Source organism: Amphibalanus amphitrite, unplaced genomic scaffold (genome assembly GCF_019059575.1).
Source record: "Amphibalanus amphitrite isolate SeventyFive unplaced genomic scaffold, NRLGWU_Aamphi_draft 000221F_arrow, whole genome shotgun sequence".
NCBI classification, from domain to species: domain Eukaryota; kingdom Metazoa; phylum Arthropoda; class Thecostraca; order Balanomorpha; family Balanidae; genus Amphibalanus; species Amphibalanus amphitrite.
The window spans coordinates 378,959-401,227 of record NW_024881716.1 but is presented as its reverse complement, the minus strand read 5'-3'; the positions used below and the strand labels follow the sequence as shown (position 1 = coordinate 401,227).

The following is a 22,269-nucleotide window of genomic DNA, read 5'->3' as shown; positions in this document are numbered from 1 at the left end:
GGAGACTGGAGTGTATTTATTCATTAGTATTTCGACGTGTAGGTATTTAATATCATGCATTTGTCTTTCTGTGTCCCAGTGGATAAGGCATGTATCTTGAAGCTCATCCATAGACGGCAGAATAGGGGGGGGGCACCGTACCCCTTTTGATTTTGGCATTTTAACATCAACCCTATTAGCGTTGAATGGAAAGAATGGGGCCAAGAGTCGGCAGTGCCCCCCTTAATTGAAGGTGTTCTGCCGCCACTGAGCTCAGTGGTGGCAAGTAGGTATATGTGGGTGTGAAGCTCTGCATCATTTGACCTGTATTTCTGTATTCAGACAGTGGGTAGTGGCCACCTGGGCCCAATCTTACCAAATGCCTTGAATGCACATTCATGGCATTTGGTGACATTTAGAACTATTCAACATTCATTTACTCAATTGTTCGGGCAAGGTTCATTATCATTCATGCTATCAAAATCATTCATAGGACAAGATTAGCTGGATGTAAATAAAAAGGATATCTTTGATATCAGTGCTGTGCAGCTGTTAACTCCGGCAAGTGCTGCCAAATCTTATTTATGGTATTGGTAAGATTGGGCCCTGGTGAGAGAGGTCTGTGTAAGACCTGGGTGGACTATGTTGCCATCTGCCTGCAATACACTAACCTTTTGATTTAAACTACCTATCACAGTTGAACCAGGCACAGGCAAGGTCAGGTACTGAGTACTGACCTGATTGCTGAGTCGTTGTCTTTCACTGTTCACAACAGGACCACATTTCATTGGGTTTTCATTGATTTGTGTGACACCTGTCCCCTATGCCACTCATTCATCTTTTTGGACTAGTTTCTAAATAAGAGAAAATCCATGTACTCTGGTATATGGTAACAATTCTATGTATTGTAATGTTCAGGATAAAGATTTGGATTCTGAAAGCATCTCATTCAAACTGATTATGATTTCATTTCTGTTCTTTTGCAGATTCTGGTGAAGTTCAGTGATTTGGACAATTTTTTTGTCAAGTCAATTCATGACATCGGAGAGAAGACACCTGTTTAGGATGAACTCTGCCTCCAACAGTGGTTTCAAACACTCTGATTGTTTTATCAGTTCCAATAGGCGATGAAAACTGTGCTATGAACTAGCAGCACAAATAAAACAAAAACAACATTAGAGGGGCTTGCCCAGTGTCACCTCACCCTGAACAAACACACCAAAGCCAGTGATGGAGGACGCTGTGGAGTCGGAGGTGCTGTGCAGCTTCTTTGCCAGCCACGGCCAGCTGCTGGCCGGGATCGCGTGGGGCGCGCTGGGCCGCGCTGAGACGCTGCTGGAGAGCGTGCTGCTGCTGCTGCAGCTCTGCCTGCTGCGCCCAGAGATGGTCGGCGTGGCCGTGGCCATTGGCTTCCTCACGCTGCTCATCAACGACCGCTCGTTCGCGGCGCTGGTGAGCATCTGGCGCGCGGTGGCGGCGCGCGTGCCGCTGCCGGGCGCGCGCCGCGTCACAGACATGGCGGCCGCGCTGTGCGGTGAGACGCCGCCGGCCGAGTGGCGCGGACGGCGCGCCACCGCCTTCGCCATCCAGGGCCTGCGCGCCAAGATGGAGGACCGGTTCGCGGCCGAGGAGGAGATGGCGCTGGGCCCGTCGGGCCGCGCCGTGTCCGTGTACGCCGTGTACGACGGACACGGCGGAGACGTGAGTTACCGGGGATCGCGGGGGACGACGCACTCCCTAGAACGGACCGGGTACGACGGCCACAGCACCCCTCACCTATCTCCCGGAGCTTACCGACGGTGGCTCTTACTATGTTCCCGTTCTCTGTGATATTTATGTTGTGAGAATGCACGAACTATTTATCTCTTATTCCGTCTACTTCTGCCCAGAATATTGTTGTACGTTTTTTTTTTAATGAATTTCCAGCTTTTCCCTGTGATGTTTTGTTTTCACCTCATGGATGATGGGCACTGACAACAGCTGATGTTTGCTGTTGCAGTTTGCCGCCGAGTACACTAAGGACCACCTGATCACGGCGCTCAAGGTCAAACTGCTGGAGCTGCACGCGCAGCGCGCTCCCGCGGCCGAGCCGTCGGAGCCCGCCGAGCCGGCCGGTCCATCCGGCCTGCTGGCGGCGCCGGCCCCGCTGCACCCGGTGGCCTCGGCGCCAGGTGACCTCAGCGGCGAGCCGGCGAGCCCGGACGGGCCGTCGCCGCCGCCGCTCATCACGGTGGAGCCGCCGCCGGAGCCGGCTGAGCGGCCGAGCGCGGCGCCGGCGCGCTGCCACGAGGCGTACCAGCGGCCGCGCGCGCCGCGCCGCGCCGAGTCGGCGCGCGGCGGCCTGCAGGGCGACATGCTGGTCAACTTCCTGGGCGAGATCAACTACACGCGAGTGCTGCAGGAGGTGTTCAGCGAGGTGGACGACCGACTGCTGGACGCCGCGCGCCGCGAGGCCAACATCGCCGGTCAGAGGGCACTGGGGAGGGGCGCGCGGCTGCAGAGCAAGGGTAACCCAGTCCTTGCCTCGTTCATGCTACTATTTTCCATCAATCAGAGGCTGCATGGACTGTTTCGATGCTGTATTTTACATCACACAATTTTCCGTCAGGTACCACGGCGGTGGTGGCGCTGGTGGACGGCGACCAGGTAGTGGTGGCCAGCTGCGGCGACTCCCGAGCCGTGCTCTGTGACGCGCGCGGCAACGCCGTGCCGCTCACCACCGACCACAAGCCCGACCAGGTACATTGTAATCATTGAGCGACAATCTACCGAGTACCGACTGAATCGGCCATGGTGGGCCTGTGTGAGGGGCCCGACTCGGTCCGGGGCTGTGGCTATTGGCTAGTCCCTGCATTATGCAGCTGCAGGCCGCAGAGTCACCATGACATGTTCACTTTTGGTGTCCGATAATCCTGTGCTTTTCCGATTTGTTGTAACGTTTACCATCTCATGGCCACGTTCCTCTCGACACAAGGTCCCTTGACGTGTCTCTCAGGTGTATCTTGCTGTACCTCGCTGCTATGCCTCCCGGCAGGATGTCGTCTTGTGATGTCTCATTTCGTGTGTCTTTCATGACATGTCTCAGCTCCAGCAGCTATCCTGCCATGTATGGTGTTCCTGTCTTGGCTCCTCTCCTCGCTTATCATTACTCTCGGTCTCCTGTCATGTCTCCCGATCTGTATCCCCTCAGTCATGTCACCTCTGACGTCCGGCTCCCAGCTCCCTTGTCTCCCCTGACATGTCTCCTTACGGTATCTCTCCCGACTTATCTTCCGTTGCGTATCTCCCCTACTATCTCTCTTATGACGTTCCTCTCTTATCTTTCGCTGGCGTATCTCCGTTGCCCTGTCTAACGTCTTCCCTGTGATATCTCTGGCTGACGTATCTCCCTGCCTCTCACCAGCTGGCAGAGAAGAAGCGGATCACGGAGGCGGGCGGTTTCGTGACGTTTAACGGCGTGTGGCGCGTGAACGGAATCCTGGCGACGAGCCGGGCGCTGGGCGACCTGCCGTTCAAGGAGCGCCGTCTGCTGACCTGCCGGCCGGACGTGAGCACGGTCAGCGTGCGCCACCACGCGGCGCCGTTCCTGCTGCTGGCCTCGGACGGCCTCTGGGACGCCGCCACCGGCCAGCAGGCCGTCCAGCACATCCGCGACCGGCTGCACGAGCCGGACCTGGGCGCGCGCAGCCTGGCGCTGCTGGCCTACCAGCGCGGCTCGCTGGACAACATCACCGTGATGGTGGTGGACCTGCGGCCCGGCCAGCTGGGCCGCAGCGGCAGCTTCCGCCGCCAGCCGGCCAGCTAGGCGGCCCTTCCGCAGCACCCCGGCCGGCCGGAGGCCGGTATCTAGTCAGTCAGTCGCCTGTGTTAGCGGCGGAGGCGGCTGTGTAAATGCGGGCGTGCAGGCTCCGCCGGCCGTGCTGTGGGTCTGTTGTTGACCGGCCGGGAAGGGCAGAGGGCAGTCGACTCCTCCACTGCACACGCCCTGCACAGTTGCAGCGAGGCGTGCGCTGCGCTTGGTGCGCTACGAACGTTACGTATGACATGTGACTGAAGGCTGGCTCTCTGCGCACTGACAGTTCTCCTTATGTTTACGCGTATGACATATGACTAAAGGCTGGCGTCTCTGCGCACTGGCAGCTCTGCTTATGTTTATGCAATCACGCTATGTTTACCCGATACATTCGGGACTCCCTACCCCAGGCTTTATGTTTATTATGGTCCTTTTATCCACAGTTGATGATGTGTTCCCGGTAGATTACCAGTGATTGTTTCGTTGATTTCCGGTAGCTTTCAGTACCGTTTCCCTCCCGCCGCTCCAGCGGTCTGCTGATGATGTTCGTCCCGCTAGACGCTCGCTATTTCCTGGTGGTGCCGCCGTCCGCACACAGAATCACTGCGATATGACTGCAACAAAGGCCGACTGCTGTTGGCGCCCGTTGTTACGCCTGAACGCCGACACAGATTTATGAGCTTGTTCGGATTGTTATGTTTGTTGTATTTATCAGATGAATGAAAATAGATAAATACAAAATTATGTAAAAACATCAGCGTTGGCGAGTGTGGGCTGAAACAGGACTACTAACGGCCCTAATGTCGGTTACGTCGGGAAAAAACAAACACATGCACACCACGCTCCAGCAAAACGGACTTTCAGTGAATCATGAGAACGACGGAGCCATGTACCTAAAAACTTGGGCAGACTTGACTAGGGCAGTAACTGGGGCTATTCACAGTACTAACAGTGCCATAAGTACGCAGCCTTCACGAAGAGGACGTGCGAGACTGCCCAGGTCCGTGCATGCCGCGTAAAACACAAACAAACACATGGAGATACGGTGTCAGACGGCCCACCGTGACAGCTCTGCCGCAGCTCACACAAAGCCAGCTACAACACGAGAGACTGGTGGTGATCAGGGCTCCGTAGCGACTAGGCAATACGTCCAGGGCAGGCCGGCTTGCTGAGTGATAGTTAGGTGCAGGACAGCTGAGTCGACGGCAGTCTCCGGCCAAATCACTGACCTAGTTCATTAGCGGTCAACACTCCAACATTCTGGACCAAAGGCCTGCTGCAGCCGCGGCTCACGGCTCGAACAGCTGACTGAGCAGCAGGTCCAGGTCGGCCGGCTCCTCTAGTCCCGGTGTCGGTGACGGCCAGGGTCCCGGCGCGCCGCTCTGCTGCCGCGGGGGCTCCGCCGGGCGGTATCCCTGCCCGTGCAGGCTCTCAGGGTCCGGTGAACCAGCCGCGGCCGGCGGCGGCGAGTGCAGCGGGATGTTGGCCAGCTCTCGCGCCACGCTCTCGATGGCTCTGTGTAGCGGGGAGAGCGGAGACGGGCGCCGCTCCGGCACCGGGAACTCGAACAGCTGGTCCAGGTCCAGGTCCAGGTCCGGCGCGGATCCCAGATCCAGCTCAGCGGCGGGTTCCAGCCCCAGCCCCGATACGGGTCCGATCTGCACCTCAGCGGCGGGTTCCAACTGCATCTCCGACAGCACTTCGGGAGCCAGCACTGCAGGATGGTTGGGTACATCAACCGACATACCCTCTGGAACGGCGTCACTGCCACGCTGCGTATCGCCCATTTCGGCAGGGACCGGGCTGCCCAGGCCAGCAGCAGCTCCGCCGCCCAGGCAGCCGGCAGAAGTAGCGCCGTCCGTCCCAGTTCCGTCCCTACTGTGGGGTTCGGTGGGGACTGGGCTCCCCTGACAGACAGCTGCCCCTCCGTCCGGGCCGGTGACAGGCGCCGTCTGCCACCCGCCCGGTCCCCGGCTCAGAGCTGGCAGTGCTCCGAGCCCGGCGCCGCTCTGCCGCGCCTCCGGTCTGTCCGGCCCGGCGGCCGGCGGCCGGCTGCTGCTGCGCTCCTGCCGCGCGCGCAGTTTATGAACCAGGCGCCGCAGCAGCACCCGCGATACCTTGGGGCGGTACGGCAGCTGAGCGCCTACCGTGTCCGGCAGCTGAGCGGAGACCACGGCCGGCAGCTGCCCGGCGACACCGCCGGACAGCTGTCCGCCGACACTGCCCGGCAGTTGTCCGCTGACACCGCCGGGCAGCTGCCCGCCGGCCGCGTCTGGTAACGGACTGCTCATTGTGTCTGACAAAGGGCTGTTGATTGTGTCCGACAATGGGCTGTTGATTGCGTCAGGCACCTGACTGTCCATTGTGCCTGCCCGCTGATGGTTCACTACATCCGGTACCTGGCTGTTCACTGCGCCTGGTAGATGTCTGCCGACTTTGTCTGGCAGTGACGGCTGGGTGCCACTGGACGAGGCAGCAGCCAGCCCCGCGCTGCCGGCGGGGGAGCCTGCTATAGGTGCTGACACCGGTCCCACGTCGTCTCCCGATGGTCCGGCGATGGCGAGGGGACTCGATGGGCCGGCGGCCGGCGGGGGCTGCTGACCGGAGTCCGACGGACCGGCTCCGTCCCGAACCGGCTCACCCTGGGTGCACTTGTGAGCGCGAAGACTCACCTGAAAGGGCAACAGAATTCAGACACGCCATTCAGAACGACAAACAAAGGCTATTGCGCGCTGTAATAACGCACTTTGGTACAGTAAATTGGGCGTGAATGCAAATGATTTATTCAGTTAATCAGTTCAATCAGTGACAGCTATAAATCGACCGATTTGCAGAACAAATTAACCTAACAAAACACACCTATTTGGCCCGATGATGCACGAAGGTGTGCGTTTTTTTATATTAAGCGAACCGAAACGAAAGTTTTAAAACAAAACAATCGACTAACGAATATCAAGGCATTAATTAACTGCTGCTAATGGTTGACTTTAGGCGAATGGAGACATTTTTGTACGCACCTGTACCGCTCTCGGTCGCTCAGCCTCCACACGCGTTCAGCTGCGGTTAAAGGTGGGGAGTGGTTAGCAACAAACGGTAACACACACGAATAGACGGGTCCGCTAGGCTGGAACTCCATGCTGTTAGAATTAACGTCAAATCATGACAAAGAAGAATTGCTGATAAAAGTAGCACTGAAATTCATTAGAGTTAGAGGAATTATCAGTTACGATGGAAGGCTCAAAATAAGAGCCACGCAAGATGACGATTCACATAAAGGAAGCCAAATGCAGTAAAAATTATCAACAGAAGGCAGATCGGCATAAGTATAGAATACCGATATTCCCTACAATGGGAAGAACGAAAAACATTGGAGTTAGGGGAGAAACGACAAAATGATGTTTCAACACACAGCATGCTCTGGGTTGGCTGCGACGAAGGAAACGCACACAGCTGTGCGCTGGGGAAGTGTACGCCACTACTGGGCCAGCTGAAGATACTCTGCCAGCCAGGGCTGTACTCTGCTGACAGGGTCAGGTCTGAGCCGTACCTACGACTAATACCGAGTTACCGACAAAGCCTGCATATCCATCTGTTCCCATTGATCGGTGTTTAGTGAAATCCAACGGTCCACTCCTGGTCTCCGCCGGGACCAGTATAACACTGTCTCCCGCACACAGCTACGGTGGCAGGCGGTGGAAAGCCGCTCCGCAGCCCGAGGAACATCTCTGGATCTGGGTGGCCCCCGGACGTGTGCTGCATCCACCCCTCACCTTGTATCTGAACCCTCTGTGGCACAGCTCGCAGGTGTAGGGCAGCGCGCCCGTGTGGATCCGACGGTGCACCACGTACGTTATCCGCTGACGGAACGACTTTCCTGGGGAGGGGTGCGGGCAGCATAGTCAGTTAGGAAACATCAACATGCCAATGTAGTGGACATGCGATGTCAATGTAATAGACATGCGCAAAGACGCACATGCTGGTCAACGCTCAAACTCGAAGAAAGTACAAGGATACAATTTCCATGTATTTACCGAACATAATTTGAAACTGAATATTTTACCGGTAAGAAATCCTCTACAACTGACAACTGGCTATGTTACCTATGCGGCCGCTAGCGCCTAAGTATACACCGGCTCGGCCTGATGCGTGCCGACTCGCGGCCCAGCATCGTCCCTGCTCATGCGACGGTTCATTTCTCAGTCGGGTCGTTTCCCGGCATCCCACGAGCCACCACCGAGCGTCACCGCGACACCCGAGGCGTCGGTTCATTTCTCAGTCGAATACAAGGTGTCTCTAACAAACAGCACTTATTAACTAGACAGTAAACTGGACACAAAAAGCACATATGCAAAACCACCAGCTTATGCAAAACCACCAGCTGAGGCCCAACGAGAGGCCGGAAGGTCATACAGTTATTGTCCAATATCAGTTAACCACACATTCACGTACAGTTGCGGAAGACCACGATCCCAAAGCCCGCCCCTGAGGCGGGTCAGCTCCCGCTCAGCCCACTCGCCGTTCGGTGCCCCTCCCCCCTCCGCCCCCCTCTGAGACCCACCACAGGTCTCGCAGGTCCACGGCTTCTCCCCGGAGTGGATCCGCATGTGGTTCTGCAGGGTGGCCGACTCGCGGAAGGCGCGGCCGCACTGGGGGCACGTGTAGGGCCGCACGGCCGTGTGGTACTGCTGGTGCTTGTGGTAGGACTGTTGCAGGGAGAAGGCCCGGCCGCACACCTCACACACGTACGGCGTCTCACCTGCCACCGGGAACGGGGGGGGGGGAGGTCAGGTAACCAGCTGACCAGGCTACTAGCAGGAGCACGGAGCAAACACACGGTGAGAAAAACGACCTAAAATGTGGACTTTCCTGTGTTAAAAATGTCAAATAGCGAGCCAATGTACGCGTTCGATAAACATTGCGCAATCATAACAAAATTGGCACGAACATCATCCGACCCCTGATAAGGTTTGTAATAACTCATGCTACGCCTACAAAAGTCACTCGACCGATATGATAAGTCTTACCGGTGTGGAGTTTCATATGTTTCTTGAGAAACTGCGCGGTAGTGAACGTCTTCTTGCAGGTGGGACACTCGTGTGCCGAGCTCTCTTTCGTTTTGTCGTCAGTGGATGGAGCATGATCCTGCAGCAGCGAAAAACGATAAGCCAAGGCTCAATTAACTAGCACCCGAAGATACGACTGCGAAGTCAACGAAGTGCAAAAAAAAACGTTGGTGTGCAATAGTTTCGGATAAATTACTACAGTACAGCTGAAGACAGCTTTAGGAGAGTATTGACTTAACAATTTCCGACTTGTGCTACAACTTTATGGCGATATCGTGGCAGAAAACCGGCCAGTGGCGGCGTCCTTACCGTGCCGGTGAGTCCGTGCGCAGCCGCCAGGTGTCTCTGCAGGCGGCGGCCGCTGGTGAAGCGGCGCTGACACACAGCGCACTGCTCGCACGCACCGTCACCGTGCGCCAGGCGCCGGTGCGCTGCCAGGCCGGGCCGCAGCCGGAACACCCGGCCGCAGTCCTGGCAGGCGTGCGAGGCCTGCAGCAGCCGCCGCAGCCGGCGGCTGCCGTCCCCGCGGCGGGCCAGCAGCGCCGGCGGCGACACGGCGCCACTGGTACCGGAGCCACCAGCGGACAGGAGACCACTTGTACCGGCGGCACCCGGAGACAGGAGACCTCTTGTACCGGCGGCACCAGGGGACAGAAGGCCACCGGCGGCGGCAGTCGGGGGCAGCACGAGTCTGCTGGTGGTGGAGCTCAGAGTGAGATGGAGCCCGCTGGTGACGGTCGTCAGCGGTGAGGATTCTGGGGGTCCGGTGGGGACAGTGAATGGCTGCGGAGGCCCACCGGTATCGTTCATCAGAGCTATGAGTCCGACGGCAGCCGAAATCGGTGGCTGCAGCGGTCCGACGGCAGCTGTGGTCGGTGGCGGCGGAAGTAAGCTAGTGACGGCGCCGAGTGTCGGACCCAGGCTGCTCCAATCAGCCACGGTGCCGTGTAGACGGCTGGAAGAGCCTGCCGCCTGCGGTGGGCGGCCGGCCGTCACTGACACCGCACCCCTCGGCAGGCCCCCACGCGGGTCCGTCGGTACTAGCGACGGAGCCGACCTCAGCGAGCCGCCGGCCGGTGAGCCCTCAGCAGCCGGTTCGGTCTCCGAAGCGTGCTTGGCGCGCATGTGACTGGCGCGGCCGCGGGCCGTTTTGAAGGTTCGGGGGCAGTGCGGACAGGAGAGGGAGGCGGACGGGCTGACAGGCGCCGAGCTCCGGTCCGCGGCAGGACGGGGAGCGGCAGCCGTGTGTAGTGCCGGGGACAGATGCCTGGCCAGGTGCTGCAGGTAGGATGGCAGGTCGGCCAGCTGAGTGCCGCAGATACCACAGCAGGATGGCCCACTGGCCAGCGCCCGCAGAGCGTGCAGTAGCCGCTCTGCAGATGGGAAGCAGCCAGGCTGGTGACACAGGGGGCAGGAAATGCTGCCCTCACCAGGGATTGACCACTGCCAGTCCATGAGTGTAACCAAATCAAGCAGCTCTCCTGAAAAATGACAAAAATGCAATCATTAAAAGTGTTTCCGCCGTCAGCTTATTAAGATATACAACTGTGTGCTCAAACGCAATATATTGACACACAATTTACTGGTTTAAACGGTAACAGAAGAAGCCTTGACGGGGTCAAGGCTTCTTCAAAACACACAAAAAAAACAAATAATCCGTCTAAATGTTAAATCAAATTCTACTTTCTGTCTAAAATATTCAAAAAATACCATTTACTTTATTTTCACATAACACGCCCTTTTTCCTTAGCTTCTCGTGACAATTTCACTTTCCTTCTTCCGAGTTTCAAGAAAGGCAAATCGGAGGGCTCTTACACTCCCGCCCTTAAAACCAGTAAAACGCCTTTTGGGCGAAGAACGAGCGAGCGAGATAGTGAGCCCTGCACGTGCGGAAGGGCGAGAGGGTACTTCCAACGGGCTTGCGCAAAGCACCCTTCTAACCGGTCGCTAGCGGTGTACCAAATTTGAACGCAATCGGCCCAGCCGTTCCTGAGATCTGGAAGCGGCAATCTGCACGTGCGCACGTGCAAACGGGGTCCAAACTGACTTTTGCACGGCACCCTACTAACTGGTCCCCAGCCGTGTACCAAATTTGAGCGCAATCGGCCCAGCCGTTCTCGAGATCTGGAAGCGCCCCCTGCACGTGCGCACGTGCAGTAGCACCTTAACCGCAACACATGGGAATGCATTGCCTGGTGGGTGCCTACCTGTATGCCAAGTTTCAGCGAAATCGCCCCAGTAATTACCGAGTTATTAAAATGGGAACAAATTTGACACCTCTTATTGTTGTATTTTGCACGTGCACTGGAGGTGACCCACATGCGTCGAGAGTATCCTATTTTTGGTAGAAGGGATGCTGCTACCCTACAAAAATTACCGCAAGTCAATCGCCCAAGCGGCTGCTGAGATATGAGCCTATGAAAATCACTACTTTTGCAAAACAGCTTGAACACCCTTGACTTTTCACGTGGCACGTGCCACGACGGTCACTGAGGTGTATCAAAAGTAGTCGATTACGGGGTAGAAGGGATGGGGCTACCCAGCAAAAAAGACCGCAGGCCAATCGGTCCAGCGGTTGCTGAGATATAAGCCTCTCAAAAGCGTTACAGGCCGGGCCGGGCCGGGCCGGGCCGGGCCGGGCCGGGCCGGGCCGGGCCGGGCCGCTCATACTGAGATTTTTCCGTTATATTGAAAAGACTCGCTTCGCTCGCTGCGCTCGCTCGCTCGTAACTACTTGCTAAGTTTTAATTTCTTGCGTTGGTGGTCTTCTCGTAAGGGCAAGGCTATTTGAAAATTCCCATCTTCTGTTCTAGTACATGAAGCCTCAACATGAGCGCACCAAAGCCTATCCTCAACCGATGGTCCTCTCTCCTCTGTAGCCAATGTGTCCTTCACTTTGGCCCACTCTTTGGTTACCCACATACTGTTGACGCTTGGATTACCAACGTTTTCTCCTCCACTGATGATCCAACCAAATCTTGTCTTTATTGCATATGGCCCACCGTCTTTACTGTTAACAACCTCCAATGGTTCCATTGCTAAGGCAGCATTTGTTCCCAAAAGAAGACCCACGTCACCCTCCACCTCAGCTATTTGAACTCCTCTCTCGCGAAGATATTGGTACATATGACGGCTTGTCTGAAAATCGTTTCGACTGACTGAAATATGTTCTAATGTTAGCAGTGGTGGCAACGATAGGCAAAAGGTGTTACTAAGATCTTTGATGAGTACATCACGAACCACATGGCTTGGGAGACGAGCTTGATTTCGAACAGTGGTTAAATACATAGTTATAGCTTCATCGGGTCGGTATTGCAGCTCCTTCAACAGCGAATGTGAACAGAAGGAATGTGTCGAACCAGAATCCAAAAAGGCATTTGTCTTAACCGTCTTTCCTCCCAAAGTTACCAGTAACGGAACGACGTGCAATTTAGAGCCCTGCACTGGGACCAGTGTCGGTGAAGCATGTAGTGACACAACACCTTCATGTTTGTCATGGTCCTTTCTATGCAGCGAACTTGGGTGACGACCATTGCAGACAGAGCACGTCTTTCTTTCAGGACATGCCACTGATATGTGGCCCTTCTTTAAACACCCGTAGCAAAGACCCGCCTTCATTACAAAACGCTGCTTTTCATGTAGCGGTAACTGGGCGAATACAGTACATTCTGATGTATCATGTGACTGTTTGCAGTAGCCGCAGGGAGACACCGACGGATGGGTACTTCCTGCCATGGTTTTTACGTGTGGAAATGTACTTCTTTGAGAAAAGGAAGAAGAGTCTGGAAACATTTGCTTTCCGTACCAAGGATTTCCGGACACTCTCGCTTGTCTTTCGACAAACAGTACAAAATCCTCAAAACTTGCATTTCTATTATCGTTACTTTCTATTAAATCGGCAGCGTTTCGCCATTTCTCAGTAAAATCAAGTGGCAAACGGCTTAAGATCTGACGGATGGTTCTTGCGTCTACTTCCGACATGCCAAGTGGAATACTTTTCAGTGAATTAAGGCAGCCACGCAGGAATATTGAAAATTCATCGAGTCCATTGACGTCATTTGGATGGACGAATGGCCAAGCAAGAATCTGTGAGACTAGTGACGCCGCAACTTTAGAGCTATCTCCATACCTTTTATCGAGAAGTCTTCGGGCCTCTAGGTAACCTTCTCCGGGTGGCAGGTGTAGGCAGGTCTTTACAATTAGATTTGGCTTACCGGTCGTCATCTGATCTAAATAATTCAACTTCTCCTCTTCGTTATCGGTCTTCGATGCAATATTGCTTTCGAATTGACGAATGAAACTGCCGTATTTCATGAGATCACCGTCAAAATTATCCATTGACATTTTGGGCAGATTTATCCGCCGTACCAACTCCAAGCACTCTTTCGCGTCTTGTGTGTGTCGTCTCGTCGTTCGGTAATCATGATTCGAGTCGGTATGTTCGGCCGAAAAACTCATAGCTGTACTAGTCCGACGCTCATTTTGCTCGTTTTTAGGCGTCGTGGATGCTGGTTCTTGAACAAGATCATATTTCGAAAATGCTGCTTTCTGCGCTCGCGCCTGTTCGATTTCCATTTCGAGGTTCATTTCGGCCAATTTCAATTCTTGTTCGCGTATATGATTTTGAAGAGCGTTTCTTTTCTTCATTAGTTCCAATCGTGCAGCTAGCCCTGCTGCTCTCGCTTCTTCAAAAACTGAATGGTATTTGCTCATTCCTGATGTAACCGAAGGACAACGTTGTTCCACCGAATATTCTAAAGATTTTGAACTGTCATCATTTGCAGATAAAGAATTTTCAATGTCCTCGGATTCTTCCACAACATCTGCAATAGCTTCCAATATTTTACCTTCTAATTTTACACGATCCGTAACACTTAGTGATTCCATCGTTATCTAACGTAATTCAGTATGACCCTATCCTGTCAATAAAAAACGAGCTAAACCGTTAACGTTTAAACTGTTTCCGCCGTCAGCTTATTAAGATATACAACTGTGTGCTCAAACGCAATATATTGACACACAATTTACTGGTTTAAACGGTAACAGAAGAAGCCTTGACGGGGAAAACACACAAAAAAAAACAAATAATCCGTCTAAATGTTAAATCAAATTCTACTTTCTGTCTAAAATATTCAAAAAATACCATTTACTTTATTTTCACATAACACGCCCTTTTTCCTTAGCTTCTCGTGACAATTTCACTTTCCTTCTTCCGAGTTTCAAGAAAGGCAAATCGGAGGGCTCTTACAAAAAGGAAACATGTTCATGAAATTTGAGGGAAAAACAAATACTTGGTAAGAAAGCAAAGTGATTCACATTTTAAGCGTAACTTATAAAAACATTTATTAGGCCTTATCCTTTAAGCTTATTTTTAGTAAAAAACAGAATACACTTAACCCGCGCCCCGTTGGGGTTCTGGATTTCCATGCCCTGCTTGGGAAGGGGGGGGGGGCGTGTTTGATGTTTGAACACCCCCTTCTAACTCGGCTCCTGGCCACTTAGCGATTCGTTGAAGGCGGTGTTCGAAACAGCGACAATAAAATGACAAAATCACTTCGTCATTTTTTTGGTTAGGTCAAAGGTCAGGTTACCAGAGGTCATTGAAGGCAAAATATAGTTGATTTTCATGTCAAACGTCGACAATTTCCAAGAAGCCAACGCATCACTGGCGAACCAATATAGCTACAGCGCCACGGAAAAGCGCATTCGATAACCCTAGTAACACCATTTCTGAGTAATTTTCTCAGATTTGACCTAACGTCAACAGTTTTGCTTGCAGGGGACAAAAACTGCCAAATTAGCCAATTTTTTCGGAAGCTGTTTTTCTGCAATAACCTTTGACCAAAGCCTTGCACAAGTTTTTTTTCAAACATTGTGTTCCTCTCATCAAGACACATCAAATGAACTATATCTTGACCTTGAAAGGTCAACTTGAAAAGTTGACCTCAGGTCAAGGTCATGACCTGACCGCTAAATTTTGGGTCAAAAACCCCGATCCTGAAACTATGGCAGAACCCCTGCCATTAGCCATGTACACCTTCTCAATCAACATCTACAATCAATAACCAACTGAAACAATAAATGTTGGGTTACAGTTAGAATTGCCTGAAAAAAATAATACAGGAATGGCAGCAGAAAAAACGAACTCTTCCTATCATTACTCAAACACAAAGATTAGTTATGTGTGTAAAAACAAAAAGGAAACCTCAAAAGCAGAAAATCAGAAAATGAGCAAAATTATACTCCAAACGTGAACTGCAAAGTGTCTCGTGTATGGTACCCCTAACTCAAACTACCTAGTCATCATCCTACATTATGAAGCGATATCATTGAATTTCCATTTAACGTAATAGGAACCATATACCTAAGGAAAACAAAAATAATATTCACCTAATTATAATCACCACAACAATAAGTAATAACTTTAACCAACACGAAACCATACATAGTCCGAGTCGAGGCTCGTGAGCGTCTGCGAAAAACATAATAACTATTGTTCAGGGAAGTAACCTGTAAAATGCTTGCCGAAGCCAAAATTTCTTTCTTGACAAATCAGCAGCCAGCATAGGTTGTTGAGCTGCTAGCAAAGAGAACAAGTGTTACTATTGAATGTTTTAAGAATAGCGCCAGCAAATGAAACTTTTTCGCTGTTTATGTCTATTATTTGCTTCCATATCACTGCCATATTGGAATGTCCAAGGATTTTTGGTATCTGTCCAAAAATCCCTGACCGCCGTTGAAACGCGTTGGAAACGCTTGTCCAAGGCCTTAGCCCTTACCTATATCACATATGATATGCTGATATGTACGGCCCTCTGCAAACTGCGTGGTAGGTATTCTTTTTCCGACAAAACCGAGAATAACGCGAATACTATGCTATCGGTCACTCGAAATGATCGTAACAGCAAGACGCGCGAGATACCGCACCTTAGATTGGCATTATCATCTTATTCATTTTCCATCCAGTTTGGCAACAAAACCCAAAAGTTAATATTTGCCCCCAAAACAAACTTTTGCATGTTGTTGCCACACAAGCCGTATACTTTGTTAAAGGGACTGTCCCACCTTAACATTAGATTTGAGTTGAGATAGCCATCTTGATGGACGTTCTTTGAAAATCAGTGCCGTGAAAACCGTTTCTCCAGCAATTACTTCATCGCAAAGAAATTTGAGTTTGATTTTGACATCTGTGCAAATAAGTGCCACAATGTATTGGTATAGGCACTTAAATCTGATGACGTCATCAGGCTTTCGAACGTCCGTTAAATGTTTGACTAAAACGTTTTGTAGCACGCGGTGGTATATGCTGCGTTGCGCGCAACAAATGCCGCACTTTTAAATAAAGTCGCTAGGAACAGCGGAGATCCCAAAAAGTAAACAAAAGTAAAAGTCTAATATCTTGAAAACCGGTGAATATTTTTCGGTGAAATTTGGTAGATATTCGTTTTCGCTCTTTCTGAACCGAGCGACATCACTTTCATGCCAATTCATAAACTTTTTTAAAGGTGGGAGGGTCCCTTTAAATAGACCCAATCGAAGGAGTGGAGCATGGCGCATCTATTTGATTTTGAAGTGAGTTCCGACCGACTGATAACATATAGCCTTTGAGTAATTATCGGTTTTGTCGAAAAAAGAATACCTACCACGCAGTCTGCTGAGGGCTGTACGCTTGCCAATATCTCCGACGCCGGTCCGAAGTTGTCCTGTCACTGTCAGCGTATATTATACTTACAACTGGCGTAATTTATCGGCTGCCGACTATGTATAGCGGCGGAATACCTTCAATTAAGGGGGGGGGGCACTGCCGACTTTTGGTCCCATTTTTTTCGTGCAACGCCCATAGGGCTAATGCCAAAATCAAAGGGGGGCACGGTGCCCCGGTGCCCTCCCCGTTCCGCCGCCTATGGCTGCCGATGTCAATTTCAGCATCTGCCGGAACAGCTTGAACAGTGGGACCTGGAAGACAGGTAAGCCTGCGATGCGACACTGCCCACGCTTCCCTCCATCAATGTGCATCAGAATCAGACAAACTGAACTCTCTGTTCCCCCTCGGTCCCTAGGTCTCAACCCTCAACTCATTCCTTGCAATGCTCACCCTCCGGAGTCCGGAGTGTATTGGCGACGGTGACATTGGCGTCGGTCAGTGGCTGCCGGCGGACAGGGCTATTTTACACAGCCCGACGGCCGCTGGAGTTGGCCAACTAGCCGCTCGGCCGGACACCCGTGAGCACATCTGCAGCGCCCCGCGGCGACACTTCCCAACTGGAGAGTGGGTCGCCGGTGGCCGGCGAAAATTGGTGGTTAGCTGTGCCGTGCGATACCCGACATGGGAGGATAAATGGTTGGCCGCCCCTGTCTGAGGCGACACGGCCCGGTCCAAATTAGCTCCCGGTCCGGCAGCTGGTCGGGCCGACATCACACCTGGCACAGACGGGATACCGTAACATGTAACAGACATCATAGCCTAGACGGGACATCATTATCAATAGTATCGACTGGACATCTGATAACATAGACGGTGCGCCAACACATTAGAGTAGACCAGACATCATAACAAAGAAGGAAGATATAGCATACCTACACTAGACATCGTACCTAAGTCAGGGTATCACATCATAGACCGAATATCGCAACCTAGAACACCACAATAGACTGAACAGCATAGCATAGACGAGACATCATAAGACTGGACACCATTAGCATAGACGGGACGGGACAGCGTAGCACAGGTCATCGGCACATACTTTTAGCAAACGTAAGTGCCATTGTAGACGGGGCATCACAACACAAATGCCGGATAATCAACTCATTGCATCAAACGAAGGCGAACATTATAAGTTAAAACATAGACAACGCATCATCCCAGCATTGGCCGGGTAGTCAGATAAATTAATCTGTCGTCCATACCTTTTCTAAATAAACTCGTTTCAAGCCGCTCGGTGTATCGATAGCGCACGGTACAGTCGGTACATAAAATGATCGACGTCTCGTCACGTTATAGATGTGACCTACCATGACCATCTCGGCCACACTCTGGCCGGGCGCAGTACCTACCAGACCGGCGCTCGGTGTCGTCGGTCGCGTTATTCAATCACCGGCTGCCGTCTCCTAGCGGTCCCAAGTTAGTTCCCATCAAAGACGGCGAGCTGCTTCCGTATCACAGCTTGCCGCAGCCATTTCTGCCGGGCACACTCAGCATAACAACATCGACTTTACTGTGTGGATCGAGCCACAGCGGCTTGCGATAAGTGACACGATTCGTCGCGACCAAACCGATATAGCTCATCCATCCGAACCCCAGAGGAATGCCGAATGACTCTGTGGGCTGCCATTGTCCGTTTTCACGATGGTTATCTGATACCTACACATTTAGTGCAGATTAGGTGCAGATTTTTAATATAAGCGAGCACGCGGTTTCATTCGTTGCAGCGTGATACCTACAGCAGATCTGCATTACGACTCGCTAATTACCTATATGTATCGCAATGCCAGCCCTCTGTCTTCTGCAGTCCCCCTTCTTCCCGTGTCTGGGATCTCTCTCTCTCTCTCTCTCTCTCCGTGGGGTTTGTCGGAGAGGGACGGGCTGGTCGTCTCCAGCCAGGCCTGTATTAAATACCCATTTCAGAGAGCCGTCCTCTGAGGCGCGCCGTGGGTCGCGTGGGACGACACGAGCCGTCCGCTGGGACAGCCGGGACAGCCTGGAATGAGACGAGGCTCGCTTGACTTTGGAAGTCACCAGCGGGCTTAGCTTATCACGGTAGCTGGATGAAAACCGTTTTTTCCAAATTAAACCGCACATTAGAAAATTAAACAAGATATTAATCTAAAGTTAGTGACTCATCAAGTAGGTACTTGATAGTTATGCCAATAATGAGGTAGGCTCCTACTGAAAAAGATAAGCCTTGCAAAAGATAACTTTAAAAAGGAGCCAAGCAAAAACAAACCGCCTTTCAGTGCGAATTATCCGAACATTTTCCCATAAATCATTCAGGAGCCTTTTCCTTATCTAAATATTTCGGCCGATCCAATTCGGTGCGAAGCCGCGGAAAACTTTCTCAGCCGCGGCGTCAAAACAATAACATGCCGGCAGTATCGGCTCCAGTGGACGGCGCACAGCGAGTGGAGGCGGCGGACCGCGCCCCGGCCGCGGCGGGCTACCCCTGCTACATCGGGGAAAGGACGGCCATTTACAGCCGCAGGGACCGAGCTCAGCCTCACAGTCGAGGTGGCTGGCTCTACACATTCAGTTGTCATTTAGATCCGGATAAAAAGTTGACTATGAACACGAAAGTCGTCTTTCGAAAAGATGTGTTAAAAGCTGTGTATGTCTAATGTTGACGTGCTTTTACCGAAAAGAACATCAACTTATATTGAGTAAATTTACAAAATATCGAATAAGAGAAGTAGATAGATTCAGTTACTTGCGTTTTTAAAGCTATTTAACATCCATTCGATGCCTATTTGTCGCGATCGTAAAATAGCATTTATTTGGGGCAGACGTGTCCTTTGTGTGTGCGATCTTTGTGTGCCTAACATCTCCAGGGCTTTATGATAGAAGAGCTCCATATGGTTTACAAATTAAGACGAAAGATACTTCAGCAACTTTCGATCCAACTCACAAGCCAACTTTCCTCACCGCAACAACTTGGCGCGCGCGGGAACTTTGCGGGCGAATATTAGCGGCGGCAGGCTGTCGGAGTGGAGGTGGGGGTAAGGGGGGGGGGGGGCGTCGGGACGCGTGGTGCTACGTGCGCCTTTGAACTTAAAAGAAATAAAATTACATTCTTAACATGAATTTGGTCATCTGGCAGGTGACGGTTCTGGGTAAAACCTCACGTTAATACAGTATAATTCAGAGTGTTCCAGGATAATATTTTAATCGTGTATGCCTACTTGCAGTGACATATATTTCCAAGAATACCAGAACGAATTTTTGCATAAGCTGCGTTGCAGATCTCTTGGCCTGCAGCTTCCCCTCGTTTGGAGCCTCTGTTGCCTGTTTGGGATTAATTCCGAATAAATTTGGCTGTTTGAACCGAGGCTATATAAAGGCTATATACACAATCACGTCCACAACCGACATGTCCGAACAAAACGACATATTGTGAACTGTGCATTGAACATAACATGAAATAAATATTGCTGCAATTCTAGAACAAAAGTTACTATTAGCGCTATCATTTACTCGATTAATTAACACTTAACAATTCGGGCAATTTCGTACAGTAATTCAGACGCAACGTTTAACCCGCGCCCCGCTGGGCTATTCAGCCATACGCGCCCTGCTGGGGGGGGGGGGGGGCAGATTCTGCCCCCCCCCCCTGTCGAACTTCCGAACCGATGGTCGTAGAAAGACGGGGAAAACGGCAATCGAAAGCTCTTAACAAGGTGGATCTTAAGAGCCAAATTTTGTTTTGCTTAAGTAGGTCAGAGGTCAGGTCAAGGTCAGGTCAAGGGTACAAAATGCAAGTTTCTACAGTATCGGCCTTGCATCGTAGTTGCCGATGAATGGACTGAGACTGATTGCCCAAAACGTGTTCTTAGACTACCAAGACAATGTTCGTTGCATACAATGTCATTCAAAGGTCAAGGTCAAGGTCAGTTCAGGTCAGGTCAGGTCACCAAAAACAAAATATAGAAAAGGGCATGTGCGACACACGTTTTATGGGTCATTTTACTCATAGAATTCAATAGGCACACTCAATAAGTGATATGGACCACCTCTGGATGAATTTCAGGTCGAGGTCAGGTCAAGGTCAGGTCAAGTAAGGTAAATTTTGAAGTTGGTTGTTAAGGCCTAAAAAGGTGTCTATCTGACGTAGTTTTTCACGGCGAATCGAATGGTGCTATTTTTGTTTCCGTACGAGGTCTAGAACTTCCAAAAAAATCATTTTTCAAAATTTTTGTGTGTCGTGACGTCATAAAATTTTGAATAACTCCCACATTTTTGAACCGATTCTCCTAAAAATTGGTATGTAGGTGCACATAGACCACTTCTCTGACATATATTCCGTTTTTTTCGATACACTCAAAATTTTGGATTTTTTAATTATTTTCCCAAAAAAGTCAGTTTTTTAAGAAAAAAAAATGGGCCAAAATCCAAAATTTTCAAAAAACCGAGATAGCCATTTGATAGAAAAAGTAGAATCACATATAACCTTTTTTGTTACGTGTTGATTCCTTGAAAAATGAAGATGTTAGCGGCGTTTGAAATTTTGCCGTTTTTGAGGCGAAAATGGCGAACATGACGTCACTAAAACGTTAATTTCTCAAAAATTGTCCGACGGATTTCGCCCAAATTTTCAGGGTACGCGTCAAATTGACGTATGATAAGGTACTGATAGTTTGACGTTGCTGGCGTAACGCGTTTAGAAGTTATTGGCGAAAAACGGGAGGGGGCAGATTCTGCCCCCCCCCCCCAGCGGGGCGCGGGCATACCGGCTGTTCACGTCTCCGGCGCTCAACAAGTCGATCTCATCACAAAGATCGCTCCGTCCACACGGTCCGTCACGGGGGAACCCACAGCCACAGCTCGGCCGCCAAACATCCCCGGACTCACGAGCAGCCCGACTCCGCGGTGCTCACTATGCCTAGCGAAAGTAAACACGTACATAAATCAAACTCGAACAAACAGCTATATTACGTTAATGAATCGATCAGCATGTTTATAGCAATATCAAGGAAGAACAAAGCATAATTCAAATACAGAATCCACTTACAGTTCGCGCAGCTCCAGCTCACACGTCCGCCCCTCAGCACACTGGGCACAAAACAACGCCCTCTACTCGGCCCGCACAAGGGTCACGCTTGGTCACGTGACCACGGCCAGCTGCCACGTCGGACTCCCCCGACTCAGCTAGAGCTGCAAGTTTAACTACTGACGTGTGGCATCAATGGAAGGGTGAGGGATTAAATGCGGACCGCGGGCGCCATTAACATATATATATATATATATATATATATATATATATATATATATATATATATATATATATATATATATATAGTTATTTATGAAAGAGACATCATACAGATTACGGACATCCTTGAACGGTGTTTTTTGTGACAGATATGAGGAATTATTACATAAAATATGAAGGCGAGGTGAGGAAAATTTATTTGAGAACTGCGCTAAGCGACATTAGAGTTCGGCCGTGTGATGTGAAACCGCGTGGCCGGCCGACGCCCAGGATCGACGTTACAGAGACGCAGCGGAACTCGGCTCATTGTTTGTGAAAAAAGGCCAGTTGTTTATGCAGATTAGTGGACATCTCCACAATGAGGTACTGGTCTTATTCCCTATCGGTATTATATACACGTCCCTCTCTTTTTCGAGTTGACATCCAGAAACATTAGCATGCAGCGCACATGCCGCTCTGACGGTTTGTCGTGGGCTTATTGCCGAGAGACCGGGCCGCTTAGTGGGCAATGCTG

The 22,269-nt window shown here is 51.2% G+C and overlaps 2 protein-coding genes across 2 annotated transcripts; one reads left to right on the top strand and one right to left on the bottom strand.

Annotated features, from left to right (window-relative positions):
- Positions 1–925: 925 nt before the first annotated feature.
- LOC122385525 (protein phosphatase 1L-like) lies at positions 926–4,526 on the top strand. The gene is made up of 4 exons (XM_043373862.1): positions 926–1,680; positions 1,979–2,444; positions 2,588–2,718; positions 3,383–4,526. Exons 1-4 carry the CDS (start codon positions 1,210–1,212, stop codon positions 3,782–3,784), a joined length of 1,470 nt encoding a protein of 489 aa, XP_043229797.1. The 5' UTR covers positions 926–1,209; the 3' UTR covers positions 3,785–4,526.
- On the bottom strand, positions 4,454–21,615 carry LOC122385523 (zinc finger protein 696-like). Its single transcript, XM_043373861.1, has 7 exons — positions 21,555–21,615; positions 9,145–10,316; positions 8,797–8,914; positions 8,331–8,528; positions 7,543–7,646; positions 6,790–6,829; positions 4,454–6,444 (listed from the first exon to the last, which is right to left on the bottom strand). Exons 2-6 carry the CDS (start codon positions 10,288–10,290, stop codon positions 6,809–6,811), a joined length of 1,587 nt encoding a protein of 528 aa, XP_043229796.1. The 5' UTR covers positions 10,291–10,316; positions 21,555–21,615; the 3' UTR covers positions 4,454–6,444; positions 6,790–6,808.
- Between the last annotated feature and the right edge of the window lie 654 nt (positions 21,616–22,269).

Excerpts from the sequence above, each read along its gene's own strand:
- LOC122385523 (XM_043373861.1), bottom strand. The coding sequence starts at position 10,290 with ATGGACTGGCAGTGGTCAATCCCTGGTGAGGGCAGCATTTCCTGCCCC. Across the intron at positions 8,529-8,796 it reads ACATATGAAACTCCACACCG|GTGAGACGCCGTACGTGTGT; the intron begins GTAAGACTTATC and ends TCCCGGTGGCAG. Across the intron at positions 7,647-8,330 it reads GTGGACCTGCGAGACCTGTG|GAAAGTCGTTCCGTCAGCGG; the intron begins GTGGGTCTCAGA and ends ACCCCTCCCCAG.
- LOC122385525 (XM_043373862.1), top strand. The coding sequence starts at position 1,210 with ATGGAGGACGCTGTGGAGTCGGAGGTGCTGTGCAGCTTCTTTGCCAGC. Across the intron at positions 2,445-2,587 it reads CCGCGAGGCCAACATCGCCG|GTACCACGGCGGTGGTGGCG; the intron begins GTCAGAGGGCAC and ends ATTTTCCGTCAG. Across the intron at positions 2,719-3,382 it reads CCGACCACAAGCCCGACCAG|CTGGCAGAGAAGAAGCGGAT; the intron begins GTACATTGTAAT and ends GCCTCTCACCAG.